The sequence below is a fragment of the Delphinapterus leucas genome, chromosome 7 (genome assembly GCF_059928025.1).
Source record: "Delphinapterus leucas isolate spDelLeu-1000000601 "Yukka" chromosome 7, BTC_Dleu_Yukka2, whole genome shotgun sequence".
Classification (NCBI taxonomy): domain Eukaryota; kingdom Metazoa; phylum Chordata; class Mammalia; order Artiodactyla; family Monodontidae; genus Delphinapterus; species Delphinapterus leucas.
Genome location: NC_143135.1, coordinates 65,709,850 through 65,733,211, shown reverse-complemented (window position 1 = coordinate 65,733,211; position 23,362 = coordinate 65,709,850). Strand labels below are relative to the sequence as shown.

The 23,362-nt window shown below is 37.3% G+C and overlaps 1 protein-coding gene across 1 annotated transcript in view; it reads left to right on the top strand.

Moving 5' to 3' along the window:
- Nucleotides 1-2,286: 2,286 nt before the first annotated feature.
- NOX4 (NADPH oxidase 4) overlaps nt 2,287-23,362 on the top strand; it is a 153,045-nt gene continuing 131,969 nt past the window's right edge. Inside the window, exons 1-2 of the mRNA XM_089915387.1 lie at nt 2,287-3,053; nt 5,399-5,494. Of these exons, the coding sequence (XP_089771513.1) occupies nt 2,997-3,053; nt 5,399-5,494 (153 nt within the window). The 5' untranslated portion in view covers nt 2,287-2,996. The remainder of the gene's footprint in view (nt 3,054-5,398; nt 5,495-23,362) is intronic.

Below are 23,362 nucleotides of genomic sequence, written 5' to 3'. Positions count from 1 at the left end.
GATGATCATTACTATTTTAACATTATTTCAGCCAAGAGCAAAGGTATTTGTCATTTGATTTTTTCCTGTGAAGTTTTTTCCTGGTAAAAGTGTGATTTTTATTCTTGTTGTTGTTGTTGCTATGATTTTTGGAATACTGATACGGCTACAGGATTCTCTCTTCATTACTTTCAAGGACAGCCTTCCTTATCTTGGGAAAGACGGTATCTACTTGCACTAAACAGTCGGGCCTAGAGAAAATTATATTGAAAAGAACCTCAGTAATGAGAGTTCCTGCACAACATGGCAATAGCTCTGTCCTCTGGGGATAGCTTGCAGTACTGTATCCTTGTAAGGCAACATAAACAGTTAGGACCTTGTCCCCTTTTACAGAGCTCCTATAAAATAATAGTGATAAATATAATAATCAATGTTTGTATAGCATTCTATCATGGTACAAAAGAGTTCAGAAAAGGATCTGATTATGGGTTTTTTTGAACTATAAGCAAAAGCCTGTTTTGTCATCTCAGACAGATTTCTCTTCTCTTTTATTGTTTTTCATCTTTATTGCAATGTTCGTATTCTTCCAGTTAACATAATGTTTTTCCAGCTTTGTTGAGATATAATTGACATGCAACATTGTCTAAGTTTAAAGTGTACGTCATGTTGATTTGATCCATTTATATATGGGGAAATAAGTATCATCCAAGCTTTAGCTAACACCTCTAACACCTCACATAGCTACCATTTGTGTGTGTGTGTGTGTGTGTGTGTGTGTGTGTAGAGAATATTTAAGATCTATTCACTAAGCTACTTTCAAGTATATAATACAATATGGTTAACTATAATCACCATGCTGTGTATTAGATCTCCCCAAACTATCCATCTTATAATTGGAAGTTTGTACCTTTTAACCAACGTCTGCCCATTCTCCCCACCTGCTCAGGCAAGTTTCTTAATCTCTTTTAGCTTCGGTTTCCTCAACTCTGGAGTAAGGGTACTGACATCCACATGTAGAGCTGTTATGAGAATGAAGTGAGATTTTGTATATGAAGTACCCAGGACAGTGGCTGACACAGTAAGTACATAGTAAGAGCTGGATCCATTATTTTTGTCTTTTTTTTTTTTTGGAAGTAGTTAAACTTAAAAAAAAATTGTCTTTTATTCTACTGTTCTTCAGTTGCTTCCCTCCTCTCAACTCATGAGAAGAACCAGACCATTGTGCCAGAATCTCCCCACCTCCCATCGATTGAAATTGTGGCTGGAGGATGGTTTCTTAGGGGGGGAATTTGAGGAATACCAGCATGTCCCAGAATTTGACCTGCCTCCAGTGGTGACACCCCTGGGTACTCCCTGTGCTCTTTTTCTTGTCCTCAGGTATCACATGGTCAATAAGAACAGGGTGTTATTCATAAATAATACAATCCCTAGCCCCAGAAAGATCTGAGGCAGTTTTCATGTTTAGATCATGCATGAAACAGGAAAGTCGTATGTCAAAGTGATGGCAGGACTATTAGAGCACTTTGTGAATTCTAACTGGGATTTGATACTGATTTATTCGTGTTTTGAACTGGGGGTTGCAGTCATTAATCAGTTCACGAAATTAATTGAGATAAGTACACTGCATGTAGTAAAGTATGATTTTTATGAAATTATACATTATATATTATAATTTAATTATATATCATAGCACATGTTGTAAAATGTATTTCACTAAAATAAAAAAGAGCTTGAAAGCCATGAGATTAGGCTACTAGTGGTTTACTTTTTCTGCCACTTATTAGTTGCTAGAGTTGAGAAAGTTCCTGATTTAACAAACATTTATCCAACACTTACTTTGCGTTGGACATTCTTTCATATGCATGATTTTTTGTTTTTTCCCTAATACTGATATGTTGCAGTGTAGGCTAGGTAGCCTGTGAACATTCCACACTTTAATCACCCTTCACCGGGCCTCTGGTACAAGTTTGAGAGGATCCTTATTACTTAACAGACTCTGATACTAGGTAGTAAAACACACATTTCTAAATAGAGTGAATCTGAGCTTCCCTAGAGCCCCTGAGAATTACGTCAGTTTTAACCATTAACTCCCTGGACTCTTTATTTTTTTATTATTATTTTTTCCTAAAATAATGGGTTTATGAGATGTAATTCACATACCATAAAATTCACGTTTAAAGTGTACAATTTAGTGGTTTATAGTACATTCACAAAGTTGTGCAATCATTACCACTGTCTAATTCTCCGCAGGACTCTTTATTCAGAAGTTTTTTTAAAAGCTTTGCATCGGTGTTAGGGATGGGGGGTAGGAAGGGGGAGGCAGAGGGAGGCTTTAGGTAAGGGTTGTGACGGAGGCGTTTGCTTGGGGGTGGGATGAGTTGCTGAGGATGGGCGGGAGAAGGGGAACGCTAGTACACAAAAGACAATTTCCGGCTCAAATTTCCTTACCAAGGCTCTCTGAGAGGAACCTTTGGGGGTGGGGGGAACGACCAGTCCAAAAGGACTAGGTGTGTGTGTGTGTGTGTGTGTGTGTCCAAGGGGGCAGCGAGGGTGTCCACTCTATGTCTGAGTACCAGTCTCCACATCTTGGTGGGTCTTTCGGAGCGGGGCAGGCCGGGCTGAGGCTGCTGGGGGACGCCTCCTAGATCCTAGCCCAGGACATCCTGCACTGCGGCAGCCACAGCAACAGGCTCGCCCCCAGACAAAGGGGCCGGCTCGGCGGGGCGGACTCGCGCAGCCGGGGAGCGCGCGCTCGGCGCAGGGGGTCCTGGCGGTCGGAGGGCGCATCGCAGACCCCGCGAGGGCCGAGTCCGCGGCGCTCGGGAGACCCGGCACCGGGGCGCATACCCCGCCCGGCCTGGCGCGGCGCCGGCGCCGGGCTTCCATTCAGTCTTTGACCCTCCGTCCCCACCCTGCCCCCCCCGCAGGCCGCACGCACCACTGTAACCGCTGCCCCGGCGGCCGCCGCTGCTTGTCGGGCTGGCGGGCGGAGAGCGCGGCGCGGCGGGGCCGGCGGCATGGCTGTGTCCTGGAGGAGCTGGCTGGCCAACGAAGGGGTTAAACACCTCTGCCTGGTAGGATGGCGGGCGAGGCTCTCCCGGCGTTTTGTCTCTGGGACAGCGATTTTGATTCATTCTCTGAGCGAACGCGGGTGGGGAGCTGGAAGTTTTGCCTCTAACGCAAACATTCTCAACTAACAAAAACTTTCTGCCGGGAATACCTGGAGGTAATAACCATCCGCTTCCTCCCTTCCTCCAAGTGCTGGGCAAATTTCCTACACTTTTGATAGGAGAGCGGATGTGGAGGAAGGGAGAAGAGATCGCTGTTAGTGAGCACAGCTTCTTCCTTAACCATTTAAACATCTCTACCCCCCCGCCTTTTGCTGTTTTTCCAGATTGCTTATGTTGGTTTTATTTTATACAGCAAAGTCCTATTTTTCATTATCTATTGTTCATACAATTGATATTTTTGAAGTTTAACAACATGCAACGCCCGGGACGTGGTGATGTCGCTCATTTCTTAGTCTCATTTTGTCCTGCAAGGGGATAACTGCGATCTTTAGGAGACCTGTTTGCATCCCAGATGCTTAATCTCAGGTGTGCAGGGGCTGAGTGAGGTCAGATAGGTTTTCCTCTGAGTGGTTTTCAGCTTGCTGGTCAATTGAGAATGCTCTCCAAAGCCTTTCCTATTCTGATGTTTTTTATGACTTTAAAACTCATATTATTTAACATGGATTGCAATAGTAATGGCTTAAGATTTTTCTGATATGTTTAGAAAGTGAGTCTGGGAAAGACCATTTACGGCCTTTAGGAATGTCTACCGTGCACTCACACAGCTGGGTCAATTCTCTGAGAAATACTGAAGAAGCTGAAGCCCTCAAGGATCAGATACTTTGTTGGAAAATAAGGCTTGCTAATGTGAAGGCAATTTAAGAATGCCAGACTGAAGAGGCTCAATAAAAGTTTGTTGAATAAAATTGAATGATAATGAACTTTGGTTTGGAATTGCCCTACATAGAACCCTTTTCCAAACTTCTGAATATCATAGACAAATAAACTTTCAAAAAGCAAAAACTAAATGGAAACCAACACAGACTATGCAAATTTTACTGCTAGTAAGGACAATGTTTTAAATGAAAAACAAACAAATAAACAAAAATACCATTGCTGTGCTCATTAAAGAAAATTTACTTTTAACACAAAAATAACTGTAAGAAATACTGATTACCTTCAGCTTCTACAGAAACTCATTACCTTTCCTCTCCCCTCTCTCTCTCCCCTCTCTGATTATTTTTCATTATTTTATCCTCAGATCTATTCTGTAAGATAGGTAGGCCCATTCTTGCCTTCATCCTAATTTTATACACGAGGAATTTGAAGCACATGGACAGTAACAAATTTGCCCAAGGTCTCAGAGGCATTAAGTAGTAGATTCCCAGAAGCCAATACCCACGCTCCTCCTCTACACCATGGAGCCATTGTTGAACTAGAATTTCCCTGCATTCTGAGCTGTAAAACTTTAGACCCCAAATGGAGCCATGGTTGGCAACTCCCCCCAATAATCTGAGGTGTGTAGGAATTTACCAATGTGCTGCTAAGACAGTACACATTCTCAAAGGATGGGCTTGTCTATTATTTATATTATTTGTCTTTTTATTGTGTGGCATTTCCTGAATGCAGCCATTAACAGAATAATTCCTGGATGTTTGCGTTATTTTATTGTTCTTAAAGTTTTAAATAGAAGTGTCCCAGGAGGCCAAAAAAAATTATCTTAACACCTGCTTGCATGTTTCTGGTAGCACCCTCAAACAGCTTTGAAATGCTAAGGAAATAAGATTGGACTTCTTTCCTAGTCTCACTTCACTTTCTAAACATATCATAAAAATCTTAAGCTGTAACTATTGCAATCCATGTTAAATAATATGAGTTTTAGAGTCATAAAAAGCATCAGAACAGGAAAGGCTTTGGAAAGCATTATAACTTCCATTTAATTTGTTAGAGAGGAGATTGAAACCCTTTTCTCAGCCCTTTGAGCTCACCAGCCTCCCCCATCAACCCCTACACCTGGGCCATTGCACAGCCTGATAGCCTGTATTTATATATTTTTTCATGAGTTTATTTGATTAATGTCTATTTCTCTCATAAAATGTGAACTCCCCAAAGGCAGGTACATTTCTGTTTTACTCATTCTTATTTCTCTGGGCTTGAAACATGAGTAGGTTCTCAGTAATTATTTTGAGGGAAAGAAATGAAAGCCCGGAGGAGAATAAATTTCCCAACTTCTCTTCCAATAATACTTTGTTGCAATGACTAATTGAGGTTCCATTGAAAGTACTGTGTCCAATGAATGTACTTGAGGTGTCCATTCATCAGGTAATGTTTATTTTTAATTTTTTTCTCTCACCCTTCACATGATTTAGCTTATCTGGCTGTCCCTGAATGTCCTGCTTTTCTGGAAAACCTTCCTGCTGTATAACCAAGGGCCAGAGTATCACTACCTCCACCAGATGTTGGGGGTAAGTGGGACTTGGTTGACCTGTGGAATGGCTTTAATGTGGGCAGAGGATGCTACAAAGCTTGGTCAGTTTTTACATTCATTAAAGAAACACCAGGAGGGTTGTTCATTTCAGAAACATTTGTTACTGTCTAAAGTGGTCAAGTTTTCATGATTTATCATTTATACCGGTCCAAGTTAAAACAACTGACTCTTTTAAGAGCCAAAGATAGTATCTTCTAAAGTGAACTGTTGGGCTAGTAGTATCTGAGAAAAGTGCTACTCCTTGCCAGCTGCAAAGAGTCCTGAGGTCTCCTTCACTTGGAGGACCAACCCATGACAGGATTTTAGTTTTTACTAAATCAAGACTTCAGCCCGCCCATCAACTTACAGAGAATTTCTGCACTGTTTCCTTTTACTGTCAGTTCTCACAAAGTATGTGTCTAAGGTGGTTATTCACTTCTGGGCATTTCTCAGCGGCTTGCCCTAGGTTAACGGCTGCTTATGGTCCCAGTGCTCTGGTCTAATAGGAGAACGATATTGTGCAAAACTTTGCTCTGATTTATCTCAGGTCAATATTTTTCTTTTCTCCATTCCATGATGTTTCTGTTCTTATTCTTCCTCTCCTTCCCCTTCCTACTTGTCTCCTGAACAAAAGGCAGTGGCACTGAGGACATCTTACTTTGTACAATACAAGGAGACAGCTTTTTCTAAGCAAAAGCAAAAAATATAAAACATATTGAAAAATCTTAGGGCATCTGAAAAAAGCAGATTTTGTCATTCCTTTTCACTGGGGAAGAAAATACATTCTAAATAGGAGATGCATTTTTTTTTTCATGGTTTAATGACTATTTAAAATTCTGATTAGTTCAGATGAATTTAGTGGAGCCAGCCTTCCATTTCCTGCTTTACAGTTATAGAGCTCATTTATCTTTAAACCTCAGCTCCTATAGTAGTGCTTGGCACATATTAAGATTGCAATAAATTGAGGCTGAATTAATTGATGTATATTTCATTTTATACAGTAAGGTACTATCTTCAATATCTGTTGTTCACACAGTTGATATTTTTAAAGTTTAACAACTGTTTTTTTAAAGAATTTTTTTTAGAGCTGTTTAAAGTTCACAGTAAAATTGAGGGGAAGGCACAGAGATTTCCCATATGTTCTCCTATCCCCACACATGCATAACCTCTCCCATTATCAACCTTCCACACCAGAGTGATACATTTGTTACAATTTGATGACCTACATTGACACATCATAATCACCCAACATCTGTATTTTCAACTGATGGATTGATAAACATAGTCTCAAAGATTAAACTCATTTTATTGCAGATTCCTAAATCTGAACATTTCTTTCTTTTGTCCAACCAACCTGACATCCAGCCATCCAGAAAACTGTCATGAAACCTTTACTTTTCAAATGGGCACATAGAGAGTAACACCTCCCCTTTGCCCTCAGGTTGCTTACAATCTAATGGAAACTCCAACAACTAATTCAATAAACAAGTTAAGAAAAAATTTTCTCTAAGGAACACAGGAAGGTTTACTGGCCTATCATGTTACTTTGTTTCCTAAACATTCCCCCTTAGGTATAAATTAGCAAACATGAGGTTTTTCAGTGGGAGCTATATCTGACCTATTATATAACTTATGAACAACTTGGAGAAAACTCTTGAGAGTTACGATGGTAAAATTTGCCTTTAAAAAATGGTAAATCTTGATCAGGACGTAGTTGTAATAATATAAAATCTAAGCCTAGACAACTTGGAATGTCATAATTGAACTTTGGATTTCAGCTCTATGACATTGTATAAGCTAAAATGATAACTTATTTAAAAATTAATTATGTTGGAAACCAACAAGTTAATTTTTTATGAGTTTGGATGCTGTGTAACAGCTTTAAATTTATTTTGGTGACAAGTCAGATATGAAGAATACACACACACACACATATATAACCCAACTAATTAAAAAATATATGTTTCACCTCTCTCTACCTCATCCCACTTCAGTGGTTTTGTTTGAATAATATGACAGGCTAGTGAGGTTCAATGGTGAGGCCTACAGAATAGCCGGCACATAGTAGGGGCTCAATAAATATTAATCAGTTGAATGAAGACAAAAATGATAAAAGGACTCAATGGAAGACTATGAGTAAAAAATGCAAGAGGCAGACTGAAGGAGAGAAAGGTCGTTGTAAATTAGTTTTCATGGAAACATAAGAATGATCATAGTGAGTTGACCCTTAACCCATCAAGTCAGGAGTCAACATTTTATGAAAAGTCATAGTGGAAAGGAATAGCTTTTCTTCTTGGCATCATGGCGAAGGAAGAAAGATGACTTACAAAGTCTCACTTTTCAGTAATCACCTATCTGAATTTTCTAGTCATTAATTTATCTGCACCATTTGGAATAGATATTATCTGTACTTTTACTGAAAAAGGAACTCTATCTATAGTTTGACTGTTGTTTAATGAAGGAGTATTTAATTTTATTTGTCCTTGGCTTATCTTTTCTAATCTTTTGATGATTGTGGCATTGTTGCATAGTATAAGAATTTGCAGGCATTTTTCAAATTGCAAAGAAATACAGTATAATGATGAGATATAATTAATTTTAAAATAAATATTGCAGGCTCCCATGTTTTACATGTTTAATAACTATATATTATGAACTTAATGCCTTAGAGCAGTTTTTTAGAGCCTACCAAGCACTCACAAGAACATGGTCCCACCATGATAGAGCTGTAGGAATCCTGAAAAGGACATAGGTACTCTGATATTATAAGTCCCTTTTAGGTAAATTTTAAGTTCATAAAAATTATGATGGTATTTCTGGAAATGAATTTGATTGCTACCACTTTAAAACACAAATGGAAACAGTACTTCCATTTGTTGAACATTTTGATAATAGCCTTTAGTCTAAGGTTGCTGTTATGCATCTGTAAAATGTAAGGTAATAATAAAGTTGTACTAGTCTTATAGGAATAAAGGGTCCACAGGATATAGCTCATTTGCAGGAAGACATAGACATTCAGAAGCAGTAAATTCTTTGTAGTGGTCTGAAATCTCTGCTTTCTGTTGAAAGATGATTTATTCAACTGTTTATTTACACTGATGATATACTAGTCACTTTACAAATGCTGTGTTTGAGCTAGGAAACTATTCTTCCCATTTGCACCTGGGGATGTATAGGCTGAGGAATCTGAATGAATGATTTGATCAGGTTCCTTTGGGTGGTCAGTGTCAAAGCTAGGATTTGAATGCAGTGCTCTCTGGCCTTTTGCTTTTCCCTCATACTACACAGATTGTCTAAACCACTTCACTGGCCCATCTCAGATATTTCTGTTACTGGTTAGTATTACTCTTTATCAGTGCTGCCCAATAGATATATAATGTGAGTCATATATAATTTAAAATTTTCCAGTAGTAATTCAAAAAAGTAAGAAGCCAGTGGCATTTAACTTTAACAATATATTTTATTTAAAATAATATATCCAAAGTACTGTAATAGATTGAAGCATTCAACATGTGGTTAGTATTTTTTAAAACTATTACTGAGATATTTTACATTATTTTTGCCTGTTCTTGAAATACAGTGTATATTTTACACTTATGTACATCACAATTCAGTCACTAAATTTTCATCAGAAATACTTGACCTGTGTTTAAATTTCATAAAATTTTACAGATGAAAACGTGTATTCACATACCCAAGTTGTTCCAAACATATTTAAAGATTTTCCTATAACACAAATGAATATCAGCTTTTAAATTTGAATTAAGGGACTTACCTGGCAGTCTAGTGATTAAGACTTCGTCTTCCAATACAGGGGGTTCGGGTTCAATCCCTGGTCAGGGAGCTAAGATACCACATGCCTGGCAGCCAAAACACCAAAGCATAAAACAGAAGCAATATTGTAACAAATTCAATAAAGACTTTAAAAATCGTCCATATGAAAAAAATCTTCAAAAAAAATTTAAATTAATGAAATCAATGAACCTAAAAATTCAGTTCTTTGTGGCCCTAGATACATTTCACATGCTCAATAGCCATGTGTGGTTAGTGGGTACCATTTTGGACAGTATATGTGTTGGCTGTGGTGGGGGGAGATTTTCCTACCTTCATGGCCAAGTGCATTTATCGTTTTGCTTTAAGGCAAGCAACTAGTCACCAGTTAGCCCAATAAAAAGACATCAGCATATGGGTAGTCCTCTTGTTCCCTCTCTCCTGAACAGGAGTTGATATTGGGTAGGAAGTTGTGCACTCTAGTTATTGGCATATAACTATAAAAATATCTCTGACTTTTCCCTAATCTTCCTAGCTTTCTGGGATGGGAGCCTTTGAGAATGAAGGTAAAATTCAGAACTGGAGTATCCATTTTTATTACTAGTAGCCTTGGTGACTGTTCTCAGACCAAAATTAAGGGTTAAGGGAAAAGAAGATCTTAAATGATGGAAGATAAAATAATGTTGGGATTTAATATGTCTTAGTAGGAGTTTTCAGCAGAATTGTTTTTTCCCAGACTAGGCTGACCCAGGCCTGGAGGCAATATGGTCACGGCTGGTTTATGCCTGAGTTAATGTGCTAATCAGACTGTGCACTTCCTAGGAGATGTTTAATTATGACACGCTGTGAATGTTGGAATCTTAAAATTAGCTAAGAGGGAAAAAAAGTGTTTTGAGGAAAGCCAAAACAAACACCCAAACAAACCAACCAAACAATAACTTTCCTCACCTTCCCATAACGATGTTTTAAACAAAGGACTCCGCTGATTACTTAAGTTGAAATCTGTCTTGATTTATTTATTTTCAAAGAATGGAAAATGTATTTAGTACTTTAATAGCAAATACTAATGTGTTGTGACAGACTCTGAGAAATTCAGTTTCCTAAATTTTTTGAAATGTTGGGGCAATTTAACTCAGGATACTATCTATAGTATAGAAGCCTTCATATTCATGTTCACCTATTTCTGAGTTCTATTTCTGACATTTGAACAATTAAAGGATATAATTTAATTGATATAAACATTTTAATTTGCAAAGAGAATGCATTTTATGGTACCAGATTCAATTAGTCTTTGTTTTATATATTTTTCCCCAAAGCTAATATTTGGGGAAGAAAAACCTAGTTTTTCTCACGGTGCCATGATGAGAATTTAATTTTTTTTTTTTGCTTTATCTCACAATTATTATTTTAGATCTGCTACATGGTCATGAGGATCTTTTCTTTCTTGTTTTTAAACTCTTATTGAGATACCTATGTTGATTGGTATCTCAGTAAGAAGTTGTGAAGAAGAAAGTTGTGAGCATTGAGGTTTTTTTCTAATCTTACAATGATGATCTTTCTTTGGTCAATCATTATGCTTCAAGTGATTTAGAAACATTAACAATTTACCCTCTCAAGAGTCCTAAGACTTGTATCATAATTAACATTTTTCAGAGACAGAAATCTGATGTCATGTGAGTTTCTTAAGGTTGGAGATCGGAGTCTCTGGACAAACAGACCTAGGATTTTAAGTCACTGTTGGTTTTACAGCTGGCGTAGGCAGCTTTAATTCTGCTGAGAAGGAATATATGCCTCCTGTATGCCTCCTGTCATTTTCAGAAAAGGCTTGATCATTAACTCTTTCCTTCTATTGCACAGAATATTGTGGTTTCAATTCAGAGGATGCTTTTAAATAAGTTGGTTTTGTTTGTTTATTTGTGTTTATTCTTAACATTCTGCTATCGAAAACAATTTACTTTTTGTTTATTGACAGGTGAAATGAGTTACATTACATTGATGCAACCATTATGTACTTAATCCATTTACAATAGAGATTCATATAATTTTACACTTGAAAGAGAGCTTTGTAATCTTTACTTAGATTTCTTCCTCATTTTCCCAAATAGAAAAATGAGGTTGAAGTGATTTGCTCATTATTACTCACTCGATTAGTGGCTTGGTCACTATCCTGGTTCATTGCTCCTGTCAGTCCAATATTCAGCCTGTTATAATTAACAACTCTATAGATATATGCAAGACACATTAAACGCCATACTCTGTAGACCACTAGTTTTTCATCTTATGTGAAATGATATTTAAAGATGTTGTGCAATTCAAGAAGTTATGAAAAATTATTGATTTACACCCAAGATAACATATATTTCCAGTATTACAGTTGTTTTTGACAAATTGTTAAGGATTATGAGATTTATTTTTATTTAAATTTTTTCTGATTCTATGATGTTTGGCAGAATTTTAGCACAATGATTAACCTCTTTGTTATATTCACCTAAATACCCAATGTATAATTCTCTTTTATCAATGCCATCCAAAATAGCATAGAATTGGAACTTGGAATTAATTTCTTAGATTTTCAAATCTACTTCCTTCATTTCCTTATTAATAGTATCAATAGCAGATTGCATTCATTGAGGACTAAGTACCAGGTATTACTCTAAGAGCTTTGCTTGGATTAATTTAATCTTTTCACCCATCCTATGGAGTAGATATTTTTAATTCTTAATTTTCCAGGTAAGAAATTGAATTAAAGAAGCTCTGTAACTTGCTAGTGAGTGACAGAGCCAGATCTCTAGCCCAAACATCCTGATTCTAGAACTTGTACTCTTAACCATTGGGCTCTTCTGCCTCTAGGCAACATTAGTATTACTGTAGGCTGAACCATATGTAATTGTCATTTTGATAGAAGAAAAATAATCCAAGAGATTCCCTGGTGGTGCAGTGGTTGAGAGTCAGCCTGCCGATGCATTGGACACGGGTTTGTGCCCCGGTCCGGGAAGAACCCACATGCCGCGGAGTGGCTGGGCCCGTGAGCCATGGCCGCTGAGCCTGCGCGTCCGGAGCCTGTGCTCCGCAACGGGAGAGGCCCGCGTACCGCAAAAAAAAAAAAAAATCACATATTATGTACCAGACACAGTTATTTCTTTGCTCTTTTATAATCTCATTTAATCCTTACATATTTAATTTAATCCTTATAATAACCCTGGAGGATAAGAATGATCACTTTACAGAACTGAGAAACAGATTCTGAGTGGTTAGGTAACTTCCCCCAGGTCACATAACTAACAACTGGAGAAGCCCAATTTGAGCCCACATTTGTCTCATACTAAGACCACACCCTCAATCACGCTGCTCCTCCAGGGAGGTTCTGAGACACAGAGGGTTAGAGCCTGGAATTTTCTACTCTTATCCAAGGTTCTTATGCATCCCACCACAGTGGCTCTGGGTAAGACTGTTTGTATGTATGTTTGTGTGTTTTTGTATTAATAAGTAAAGATAAGAATATAGTGTATAGATTATTCTTAAACCTGAAGCAGACTGATATACCTCATCCTAACTGATTCCTACTGCATTAATTTGCTCAGGCTTCCATAACAAAGGACCACAGAGTGGGTGGCTTTAACAACAGAAATTTATTTCCTCATAATCCTGGAGGCTGAATGCTTTTTCCTAGGGATCACCCAGCCTGAGGGAATGAAGCTTGTAGAACTGCAGAATGTTATAGGCACCTTAGGTATTGTTCTAGTTCATTTATCTCATTTGATAGACAGATTTAGTATTGGGAAATGCCTTCTTGATGGACTCAGTGCAAAGTTGAATGTGGACAGTAGTTCTTCAAACTCTAGTCAGTGTTTCTAGTTCATGATGGTAAGCATTGTGTTGATCATAAAATTGACTTTAAAAATGCCTAGGTAATTCTATGGAGGAAAATCAATCATCCTTAATTCCTTATTGACAATATCATAAGCTTTGGAGCTATATGGATATGAGTTTGAACCCTGGCTCAGGCATTTATCTCCCTTTATGATTTTGGCAAATTACTTCTCTGAGACTAAGTTTAAGTCATCTTCCTCTTAGGTTAGTTGTGAAGATTCCCTGAGAAAATGCAAGTGAAATGTTTAGCACTTGGTGCATATGTGCTTAGCAAAAGATAGCATTACTATAAATATTGAGTAATATTATTTAGCATTAATGGTATTGATACTATTAATAGTAAATAGTAATAGAAATTATTTATGCTTATCAATGAAAATATTAAAAGGAATTCAGAGAAATATAAAGATGGAAGGAATTTGCTGAGCAAATGGCAGATGGCATTAAGACAGAGACTTTTCCTTTCCTTTGATTGGCCTCTGGCTGACCCCCAATCCTTGTGGACAAAGGAAGCCTGTCAGTTGCTATTTGTAATTGGCGCAAAATTTGTAGCAACTTGGTTATGATTGCTGAGTGGAATTTTATCTTGAGGTAGAACGCATTTTATTCAGAAAAGCTTGTATTAATCTTCATTGAATTTTGGAGTCTTCAGCAGATAAACAGGGTAATAATGCCTATTTCACAAGATTACTGTGAACCTTAAAGACAATTAAAAGAAGTAACCTCAATAATAGCTAGAGCCAACATTCACTGAAATGTTCTCATGGGCCAGACATGATAAATTCTTTATACATTCAGTGTCAGAGTCCTGACTAGTCTACAAGGTAGGTTCTATTACAAAAGAGGCAGCTAAAGCACAGAAATTATAAATAATTTGCTCATGGATTAAAGTACCTTGCACAAAGCCTATGATGTAATGAGTTCCAAAAATGCCAGCTTTCCTCTTTCCTTCCCTTTTCTCTCATCCTTCATATTCACATACAGCAATTCACTTAACTGTTCTGTACTCCCATTAAAACAGGATGAAATGATCCCACTTATCTCAGAGTGTTGTACTGAGGATTAGGTATGACTTAACAGGCAACTACTTTGAAGAATTGAAAGCATCACAGATGTAAAACATAATGGTTATTATTACATATTGTTTCTGTCTCCTATTCATTCCTCCCAGCTTTTAAGGCTCCAGCCATTGGTACTCTAACAGAGCTCCTTTGGGAGTCATAAAGGGCAGTTTGGACAAAGAAATGAGATTTCATTTTCATGACAGAAAAGCAACAAGTGGCCCTTAACATCTAATATGCTTTACTCCAGTATTGATTATTGAAGTGGGATCTTAAAGGGCTGTGACATGTTGCAATTAATAATTGCCAAGGCATGAACTAAGAGTGAGACTTTAGTATAAGAGTAAATTACCTAAAGGCAGAGTGAGCCTACCTTACTTCTTAGTATCCACGTCTTAATGCAGCTTTGTGATGTGATAAATGTCGATGTAATAAATAGTCTTGTGAAATGTAGTTTCTTTTCAGTTCTGGCAATGGGATTAAAGAAAAAGTAGATAAAGAAGAAGATGGTTATTCCATAATCAGTAGAATTTGTTTACATTTTTAGAAGCTGGAAAGCTGAATTTGACAATGACTCCTATCTATGGATAGATGAATCCAACACATATTTTATAGGGAAAAGTTGCATGCTTTGATGATTTTCATGGATTTGGGAATGGTTAAAGTCTCCAGACACATATCAGGAATCCCAGAGGCCTGACATAGTTTAACGCAAGAAGAGATGAATGATGTACACAAAGTGAAAGCATCTTATACACCTGAGATTTTTAAAAACTAGGTACATCAACGCCAAGATAAATTTAAGAAATGATTTATGGCAAATGCCTTTCTGACTATAGTCATTTTTCCTATGATAGTGTTATCAAATAGCCAATTTCAAATTTCAAGTAATTTTCTTTAATATAATCTTAGAATGCTCAGGTCCATTGGAAGGATCTGAAGTGGTAATGATCTAAACAAGTTTCTTCCCCTCCCCTCGACCCCCCGGGCTATACTTTTGGTTCTCTTTGTTGACTTCCATTCCCCCAGTATACCCTCTGTTATGCGCCTTTCAATTAACATCTTATCCTGAGTGAACTCCCTGTCGCCCCACCTCCTATAGGAACATGATTTCAAGGATGCCCTAAGAAGAGACAGTTGTGGAGCAAGAAAATAAGAACTGTCTATTGAAAATACTGATGAGATAGGGTGATGAGAGAGTTTTTAGTTCTCACTGATTTTCCTTGGCCAAGTTACTTTTGTTAAGTTACTTTGAGCCTCTGAGCTTTGTTAATTCTCTTGGTTTGAAAAGCACAGGCTCCGAAGCACATTTGTAACGTGCTAAGAGTTGTGCAAACATAGGTGAAGATACATTTTTCTTTTCTTCTTTTTCCATAGCTCAGAATATCTAAAGGGAAAACCAAGCAAATATCATCAGTAGTCTATACTAATGGATTCCAACTGGAAAAAAAAATGACTCATATTAAACCACAAGAATGTAGAGCTTCAGTAAGGAAGTTCTTCTCCCACCTGAGAAATGGCATTTGTTGTTGGGCATTCTCTGTATTACGTTTGTTACCTACAATAGAATTTTCTGGGGTTAGGGCCTTAGCTTGGACTATGTAGAACCCATCATTGAACTGTTCAGTTATTTTGATCTTGTTTGTACATTTTTTAAAACTTAAGAGAGTGATAAATGAGTCAAATGAAAATCTTGGAAAAGTTTAGTTGCCTGGATCATCATGGATCTACAAGGTTTCCTTAACTTTGGTTTGCCTGAAGAAAACTAGTCTTAGACTTGTACTGTTTTAAAGCTTGAGTGTGTCATGCTTAAAGAAGAAAATATACTTTGTTCAACCCACAAATTTTATATATATGAAATTTAATTTGTTAAAGTCTTGTGTGACATTCATTCTAATTCTTATCAAAACCAAGTGCCTGCTATTGCTTTTTCCTAGCACAGAGCGACTATTAGCTTACATTTCAAATAAAAAGTAATATCTGTAAAAATTTCAGAGTATCAATGGCAAAAGTATAATGTAGTGAAAAGAACATGGATTTTGTGGACAAATTGACCTAAGTTGAAATCTTGACTTTACCTCTCAATAACTGTATCTTTATTGAAATCTTCAAAACCTAGTTTCCTCAATTTTAAATAGAGAATTATATTATTAGATTGAACTACATGAAAATTTCAATATTGAAACATTTTGACTTACAAAAATGGCAATTTGGCATAGTTTAACCTCGTTTCTCTCTTTTAAGATTATTATTATTATTTTGAGGAGAGGATTAAGTAAGATGAAAAAGAAATCAGTGTGAAGACCACAGATTGTGTTACTTCCCTTCTTTCTAATGGCAAGTTATAGTAGACAAATTCATGACAATGCTAGACTCATTTCTTTCAGGAAGCACTGTTGAAGTTAAGAATGTTTTGATATTGCAATCTCCTTGTAAATGTTTGCTAATGACTAAAAGTTTCCAGTAACTAAGAGAAGTGTTAAGGCCTAATTTTGTGCAATGTATAAATTCTGAAGTATTTAAAAAGATAGTTTGCAAATTATAGTATACATTTTTTCTTCATTATGGTTTCAGAAATATTTAAGCTCACAATTAATTGCTTTTCAATTGGCAATAGTTTTCAAATTGTAGCTCCAAATTTCTTGGCCTTTTTAAAACTTTCCATCAAGCAAACCAAAGTTTGAAGTTCACATGAAGAGAACAAATTTTATAGGACACTAGCAGTGAATCCTCTCTGTAAAAACAAAGGAGTTAGAAAACTATGCTTCTGATGTTAGGTACAGAGTGTTTAAACATGTACCTCAGTTCACAGCACACTGTCTTCATGGGTCTGTGCAAGGCCCCTGTTTGCTTTCTTCACCATTTGTTTGGCAAATTTTTTTTTTTTTTTTTTGCGGTACGCGGGCCTCTCACTGCTGTGGCCTCTCCCGTTGCGGAGCACAGGCTCTGGACACGCAGGCTCAGCGGCCATGGCTCACGGGCCTAGCCGCTCCGTGGCATGTGGGATCTTCCCGGACCAGGGCACGAACCCGTGTTCCCTCCATCGGCAGGCAGACTGTCAACCACTGTGCCACCAGGGAAGCCCTATTTGGCAAATTTTTTAATAATGTGAAGACATGTATCATTCTATATTGAATGCTGATGACACAGAATTAGAAACCTCACTTCTAAGAGATAACCAACTGTATATATAAAATCTATGTCAGTTTCTCTATCTATATTTATGCCTGTATATGTAGATAAACATTTATATGCATGTATATTATTAATTCAAAAATATGTCACAGATATTATTATTTCATTTCCATTACACAAGTTTAATTTATCTTATTTTTAATGGCTACATAGTATCCCATAATGTGTATGATAATTTGTTTTATATTTCTCCACTGTTGGCCTTTTTAGTTCTATTCTTTGTATCACAGATTGTACTGCAGTGAGTATCTTAGAAATTTACCCTTGGTTTGCTATTTTCCTTTTTTATGAAAGTCCAAGATGTGATATTTTGGTCTTATTTAATGTTAGTTTTTTAGGGAAAAAAGGTTAAACTTTATTTACATCTTCTCTCTTATACCAATATATCATCTTGTATTTGATTTAATGTATTGTTCTGCCAGCAGATGAGCTAGTATGGCCACTGTAAGTTGACCAATTAAACACTGAAGACTTTGTCAGAAGTGTCTAATACTTAAATATGTGTGTATCAGAAAGTTTAAGTAAATGGTCTGTAACAAATGATCTATCCATCCAGTCCATCTTTACTTTACCTACTCTGTTAGGTATTTGGGCCATTTTAATGCATCCGGAGTTCTTACTCTTAGAATTGATAACTTCTTGGAGACAGTGTGTATATATATATATATATATATATATATATATATCTTTATATTTATACATGTATATTTTTTTTCTTCAAAGAAAGACTGGAAGAAAGTGAACTTGATTCAAACTTGGAAGTTATGGTTGAAAGATGCTGAGTTAGCTAACAGTGCTAGTATTTCAAAGACAAAGACAGAACTTAAAGACACTTTTATAGTTTCAATTAAAAATGTTATTAACTAACAGGATTGAGTTCGGCAGTTATAAAATAGATATGTTTAAAAGTAGGTTATGCTTGACAGACGTGCGAGAAAAATCTTAATTTTGAATATCCTATATTCAATATATGAGTTTTAATACATGTCATTATGGATATTCTGATTAAAATTCTAACCAAGTGAATGGGTACTATTGCTATGAGTATTGTTTCCTTCCAAAAATTACTCCTTATGCTCAGGTTACTAGTATATCTGTTTTGGCTTCCAAATTTTAGGAGGAATATTGAGAAATTGAAAGTGGTGTGAAGATGAAGAAGAAAGATACAAGAATCATTGTTTCTGATGAAGAGTAGCTTAGAGGTGGCTCAATACTCAGTAATTGTGATCAGATATGCTGGACCTGTGATGTAGGAGAAACAAGGCCTTTCTCAGCTTTTTAGCCAACCAATCTCTGCAAAATACATTTCACTCCTCAGTGCTTTCCCCTGTGCATGGATCATTTCTGTAGGAGGAGGAAAATGTAACAATGACGTGCAATCAAATGCTCTGTAACTCTTGAGGCCCTTGTTGTTGGGCCTTAGAAAGGAGTAGAGGAAAAGGGATAGGTGTGAATATACACAGGGATGTCATAGATGAATTTTAAAAATTCCATTTTAATAATGTTTGTCAGCTAAAGAGGTCAGATAATTTTTACTTTATATGTTTTTACCTTTTAGAACAATTCCATGAGGGAAAGTAGAGGACATTTTTATTACTGTTCTGTTAAATTCTTCAGTGCTAGGTTTTGGAGACAAGTGACCTTGGTAGAGGTCACATGTGTTAGCTGTGGTAAGAATTTCATATCTTTTAATCTGGTGACTGTTCAGTAGACAGCATTGCCTTTAGAAACCCATGAACGTGTTCATATGCAGTTCTGACTGCCATTTATGTTGAAGTTTAACTTTTCCAGACAGACACATAGTCTAGAAGTGAATCTCTTCTGCTCTCTGGGCTTTTGGTACAGGAAAGACACGGTAGACAAAATCAGGACAGAACTATACCATGTATCCATCTTGCTTTCATCTCTCTCTGTAATAGCTACATTTCCTCCCAATTCATAATAGATGTCTAAGAAAAGACCACATTCCCACTGAAAATGGAAGAAAGTTCATTTCTAGAAAAGGTAGAATGAAGGATGATGACATATAAAACGGAAGATTTGAGTTAAGCATAAGGATATCTGGATAAAGTGTCAGGATGGACACTCTACTTTTGGTGGTCCCTTGAGCTATATGGAAAAAATTTTTCCCCCAGCTTCCTTCTTTGGAACTGATAGCTTCTTTTAGAGACACTGTTTTTTTAAAAAAAACAGTTTATAGATGGGAAGAAAGGTCAACTTGAGTCAAAAATTACATCATAGTTAAAAGTCTCCAGGGCAGTTAGTTGACAGAAACCAGCTAGAATCATTTGGAATGAATTACAGTTTTTTATTATGGCATGAAGGGACATTCTTGAGCTTTTGGATATACCCCAAGAGCACTGAATTGGTAGTCTATATTGGGATTATGTTAAGAAATAATTACTCCAATTATTATTAACGACTTTCTGGTTGCTCATGACATGTTATTCATTATTGTTTCTGTACGAAACCTTATCAAAATAGTTAGGTAATCCACTTTTGAAGTAGCCCTTCGTTGAAATGTTGTTTTTTTATTCTTAAGTGCAATCTTGCCCCCATGGAATGCTCATCATATTCTATATTCATATCCTTATCATAATATATTAATGGTACAAACTAAACATTTAAATTAGAACCACAGTTTTGATTTATAGATAGAGGAAAAATAAATTGTTCTGATTTTCTGCCATGAACCCTTTTGGTTACTATAAAGACAATTAAAGAATTCCTACCATTGCCTTGGAAATCATATAGACTACTTGATGGGGTTCTCTCTTCTTTTTTTTTTTTTTTTGCGGTACGCGGGGCTCTCACTGTTGTGGCCTCTCAGGTTGTGGAGCACAGGCTCCGGACGCGCAGGCTCAGCGGCCATGGCTCACGGGCCCAGCCGCTCCGCGGCATGTGGGATCTTCCCGGACCAGGGCACGAACCCGTGTCCCCTGCATCAGCAGGCGGACTCTCAACCACTGCACCACCAGGGAAGCCCAGGGTTGTCTCTTCTTGCTCCTGTATTTGCCTCATGACCACTTTCTTTGGCTTTCACTGCTAAAGGAATATTTTCCCCAAGGAGTATTTTTTTGAAATAATTTTCTTTAGTATTGACCATGCATTTTTGAGGTTCCCAAGGGTAAGAGGCAGTTTGGGCTTGTCCACTTACTATGCTGCCACTTGCTAGCTTTGTGGGGGAGATAAGGATATGATAAATAGGTAAACCATTACAATATAGTGGGTTAAATGTTCCAGAGGAGGTATGGTGAAAGGCAGGAGGGAAGCTTTGAGAAAGATGCTCCAAATTTTTCAGGGTATTTGAAAAAGGGTAAAATTTGGAGGTGTAAATGAAGATACTGTCGGGGGTGTGGCCCTAGCAAGGCCTAAGAGAGAAAATGACCCCGGGCTGAGACTTGAAGAATAATAAAGAGTTCATCTGGTAGTTAGCACGGAAGTGGGTGGAAGAGGTGGAAAGCCATCACAAAGCGAAGGAATGGCCACAGCACGAGCTGTGGGTCGGCACCTGAGATATGCAGGGAAAGCTTGGAATAGCTGGTCTGGATAATGCATCCAGGAGCTGAACTGAGTCATAGAATAGAAAGTATAGCTGACTGGCCTTATGGCATCATCAATTTGGCTTATTTACAGGCTTATAATACAAGTTGGATCGAAAAGAAGTTTGGACTAGGTGACTTATCCAGTCTTATCAGAGAGCTACAGTGGCCCTGAGGGTTTCCTTCAAACTGCGTGTTGCTCAGTTCCATACAGTTGATCCCAGTCTCTAGAAGGGTGGGTGCTGGGGGTGTGGAGGTAGAGTTTGATATTCTGGGAGATGTGGTGTGCAGGAAAGAGCAGGTCCTGTGCTCTGGTCCTGGATGTTAACCAGATCTCTTGGGTAATCGCTTTTGGTTTTGATTCTTTTTTCCTTTATTTCCAAAATGAGGGCATTGAAGGATCCTCTCAGAGGCGCACTCATTTATCATCCGCCATATACTCATTGCACACCTACGAGTTACCTAGAACTCTCTTTGTCTTCTTTAGATACAGTTGAGTGGAATAAAGCTCAGCTCCCATAGCTCCAACTATAACGAGAGGTGAGGATGAAAAGACAGGCTTGGGAAGAGTGATTTTCAGGAAACTATGCCATAAGAGCATTTAAATTCTGCAACTAGACCTAATCTGTGGATGGCCAGGGACCAGGATGACAGCTTCTATTTACTTCTTACTATATGCTGAGTACTACACTTAGTATATATATGTTCATTTAATACCATTACCCTTTGGGGTGATTATTTTCATTCTATAGATGAGGAAAATGAGATAGAAAGGGTAAGAAAATTACCTAAGGCCGCGCAACTAATAGAAGTGCTTAAAACTCAGGTTTGTCTGACTTCAAAGTGGATTCTAAAACAGTGATTGCCAAGCCTGCTTGTACCTCCTGAGGGCCCCACTCCAGATCTAAGGAATCAGAATTTCAGGAAGTACAACAGAGATATGTTTATTTTTAAATAGTCCATCAAGTGAATTCAATGTGTAGTTAGATTATGGAAATCTTAGGTAAAGATTTACACAAAATGACAGGAAAACCTACTGGTTGGATAAGAGGCTAAGCAATTGAAAGAGTAAGAAAGTATTATGGTTTGGAAAGAGTTATATAAGGCATCTGAATTCACATCTCTTGTTTGGAGAGTGACCTGTCCTGTTCTGTTCTCAGGGAAGTAACAGCAAAAGGATAAATGGAGGCCTGGGTTCTAGTCCTTTGTGTCTTTACGAACTAACAGTGCAAATAGAGGCAAAATGGTTGGCCTGGATGATATGTAAGGCCCCATGAAAGAGCTAAGTTCTATGATTATAAAATATGTAAGAATTAGGTGTTGAATTGGCTTCATTTGGTTTGATTAAAAATATTTCCTTGGAGGAAAAGAGTCCATAAAATTGACCTTAATGAATACAAATTTACATACTTTTTGACAAACGCAAAATGCCAAATCACAATATAAAATCTTTAATAAACCTCTATGATAACATTTATTTTAATTTTTTCCTGGAAATGACTAATTGTTGACCCACCAAGAGGTAGCTAGAAAACGGACCAATCGTTAAAGCTTACTATTAATACTACTCTGGCCTTTTCAAATCCCGTTGAACACCAGTTTTGCATAGATATTTACATGTAGAATGTCATTTTATATTTCCCTAAAATTGCTGAGTTGAGAGCAAAATGTTCATTTGAAAGTTAATTTACCAGAAAAAGTAGTTTTCAAGTCCTCTCTAGAGTCAACTATTTCAACAGAATTTTGTTACAATTTAATAGCTTTGTCAAGAACTTGGATGAAGATGAGGAAACGTGAATTTGTAAAATATTCAGCTAAGGTAAAATTGGGAAGGAAAAGTATCAAAATATGGCATTCACACCCAGTGTAACATAATGGGCTGACACCAATAAATTCTTACATTTATGTACCTGCTCTCTCACACCTCTCTTTCTTTGTTGCTTGATAGCAAGTCATGTGAGAAAATTGTTGCAAACACAAGATGAGCCATTATGCCGCATGGTTGCCCCACAATATAACACTGTCTTAGAATCAGCAGGCCTTGGACAGTGTCCTTGGTGAGGGAGAGCATGATCTTAAGTACTGAATTCTGGTGAATGGGGAAAGGTCACTGAGATGATGTGGGAGTCTTAAATGTATATCAAGAATTTTAGAGGCCTAAAGAATTGTGTTTAGCCTGAAGGAAACAAGATTGAGCTAGGAAACCATCCTACTTTTACCTTCAGTTTTTTAATGTCTATTTAGGAATATTGTTATCCAGAGTAGCCTGGTGGGTAGAAGTTACAGAGACACGGATTTCATGTAAGTGTAAGAAAACAAAATAGAAGTTCTTGACAGTAGAACAGTCTGCTGTCTCTGGACACATTCAGCAGAGGGTGGGTTACCTTTGGTCAGGGCTGTTATAGAGGAGGTTAGTCACTGGGTGGA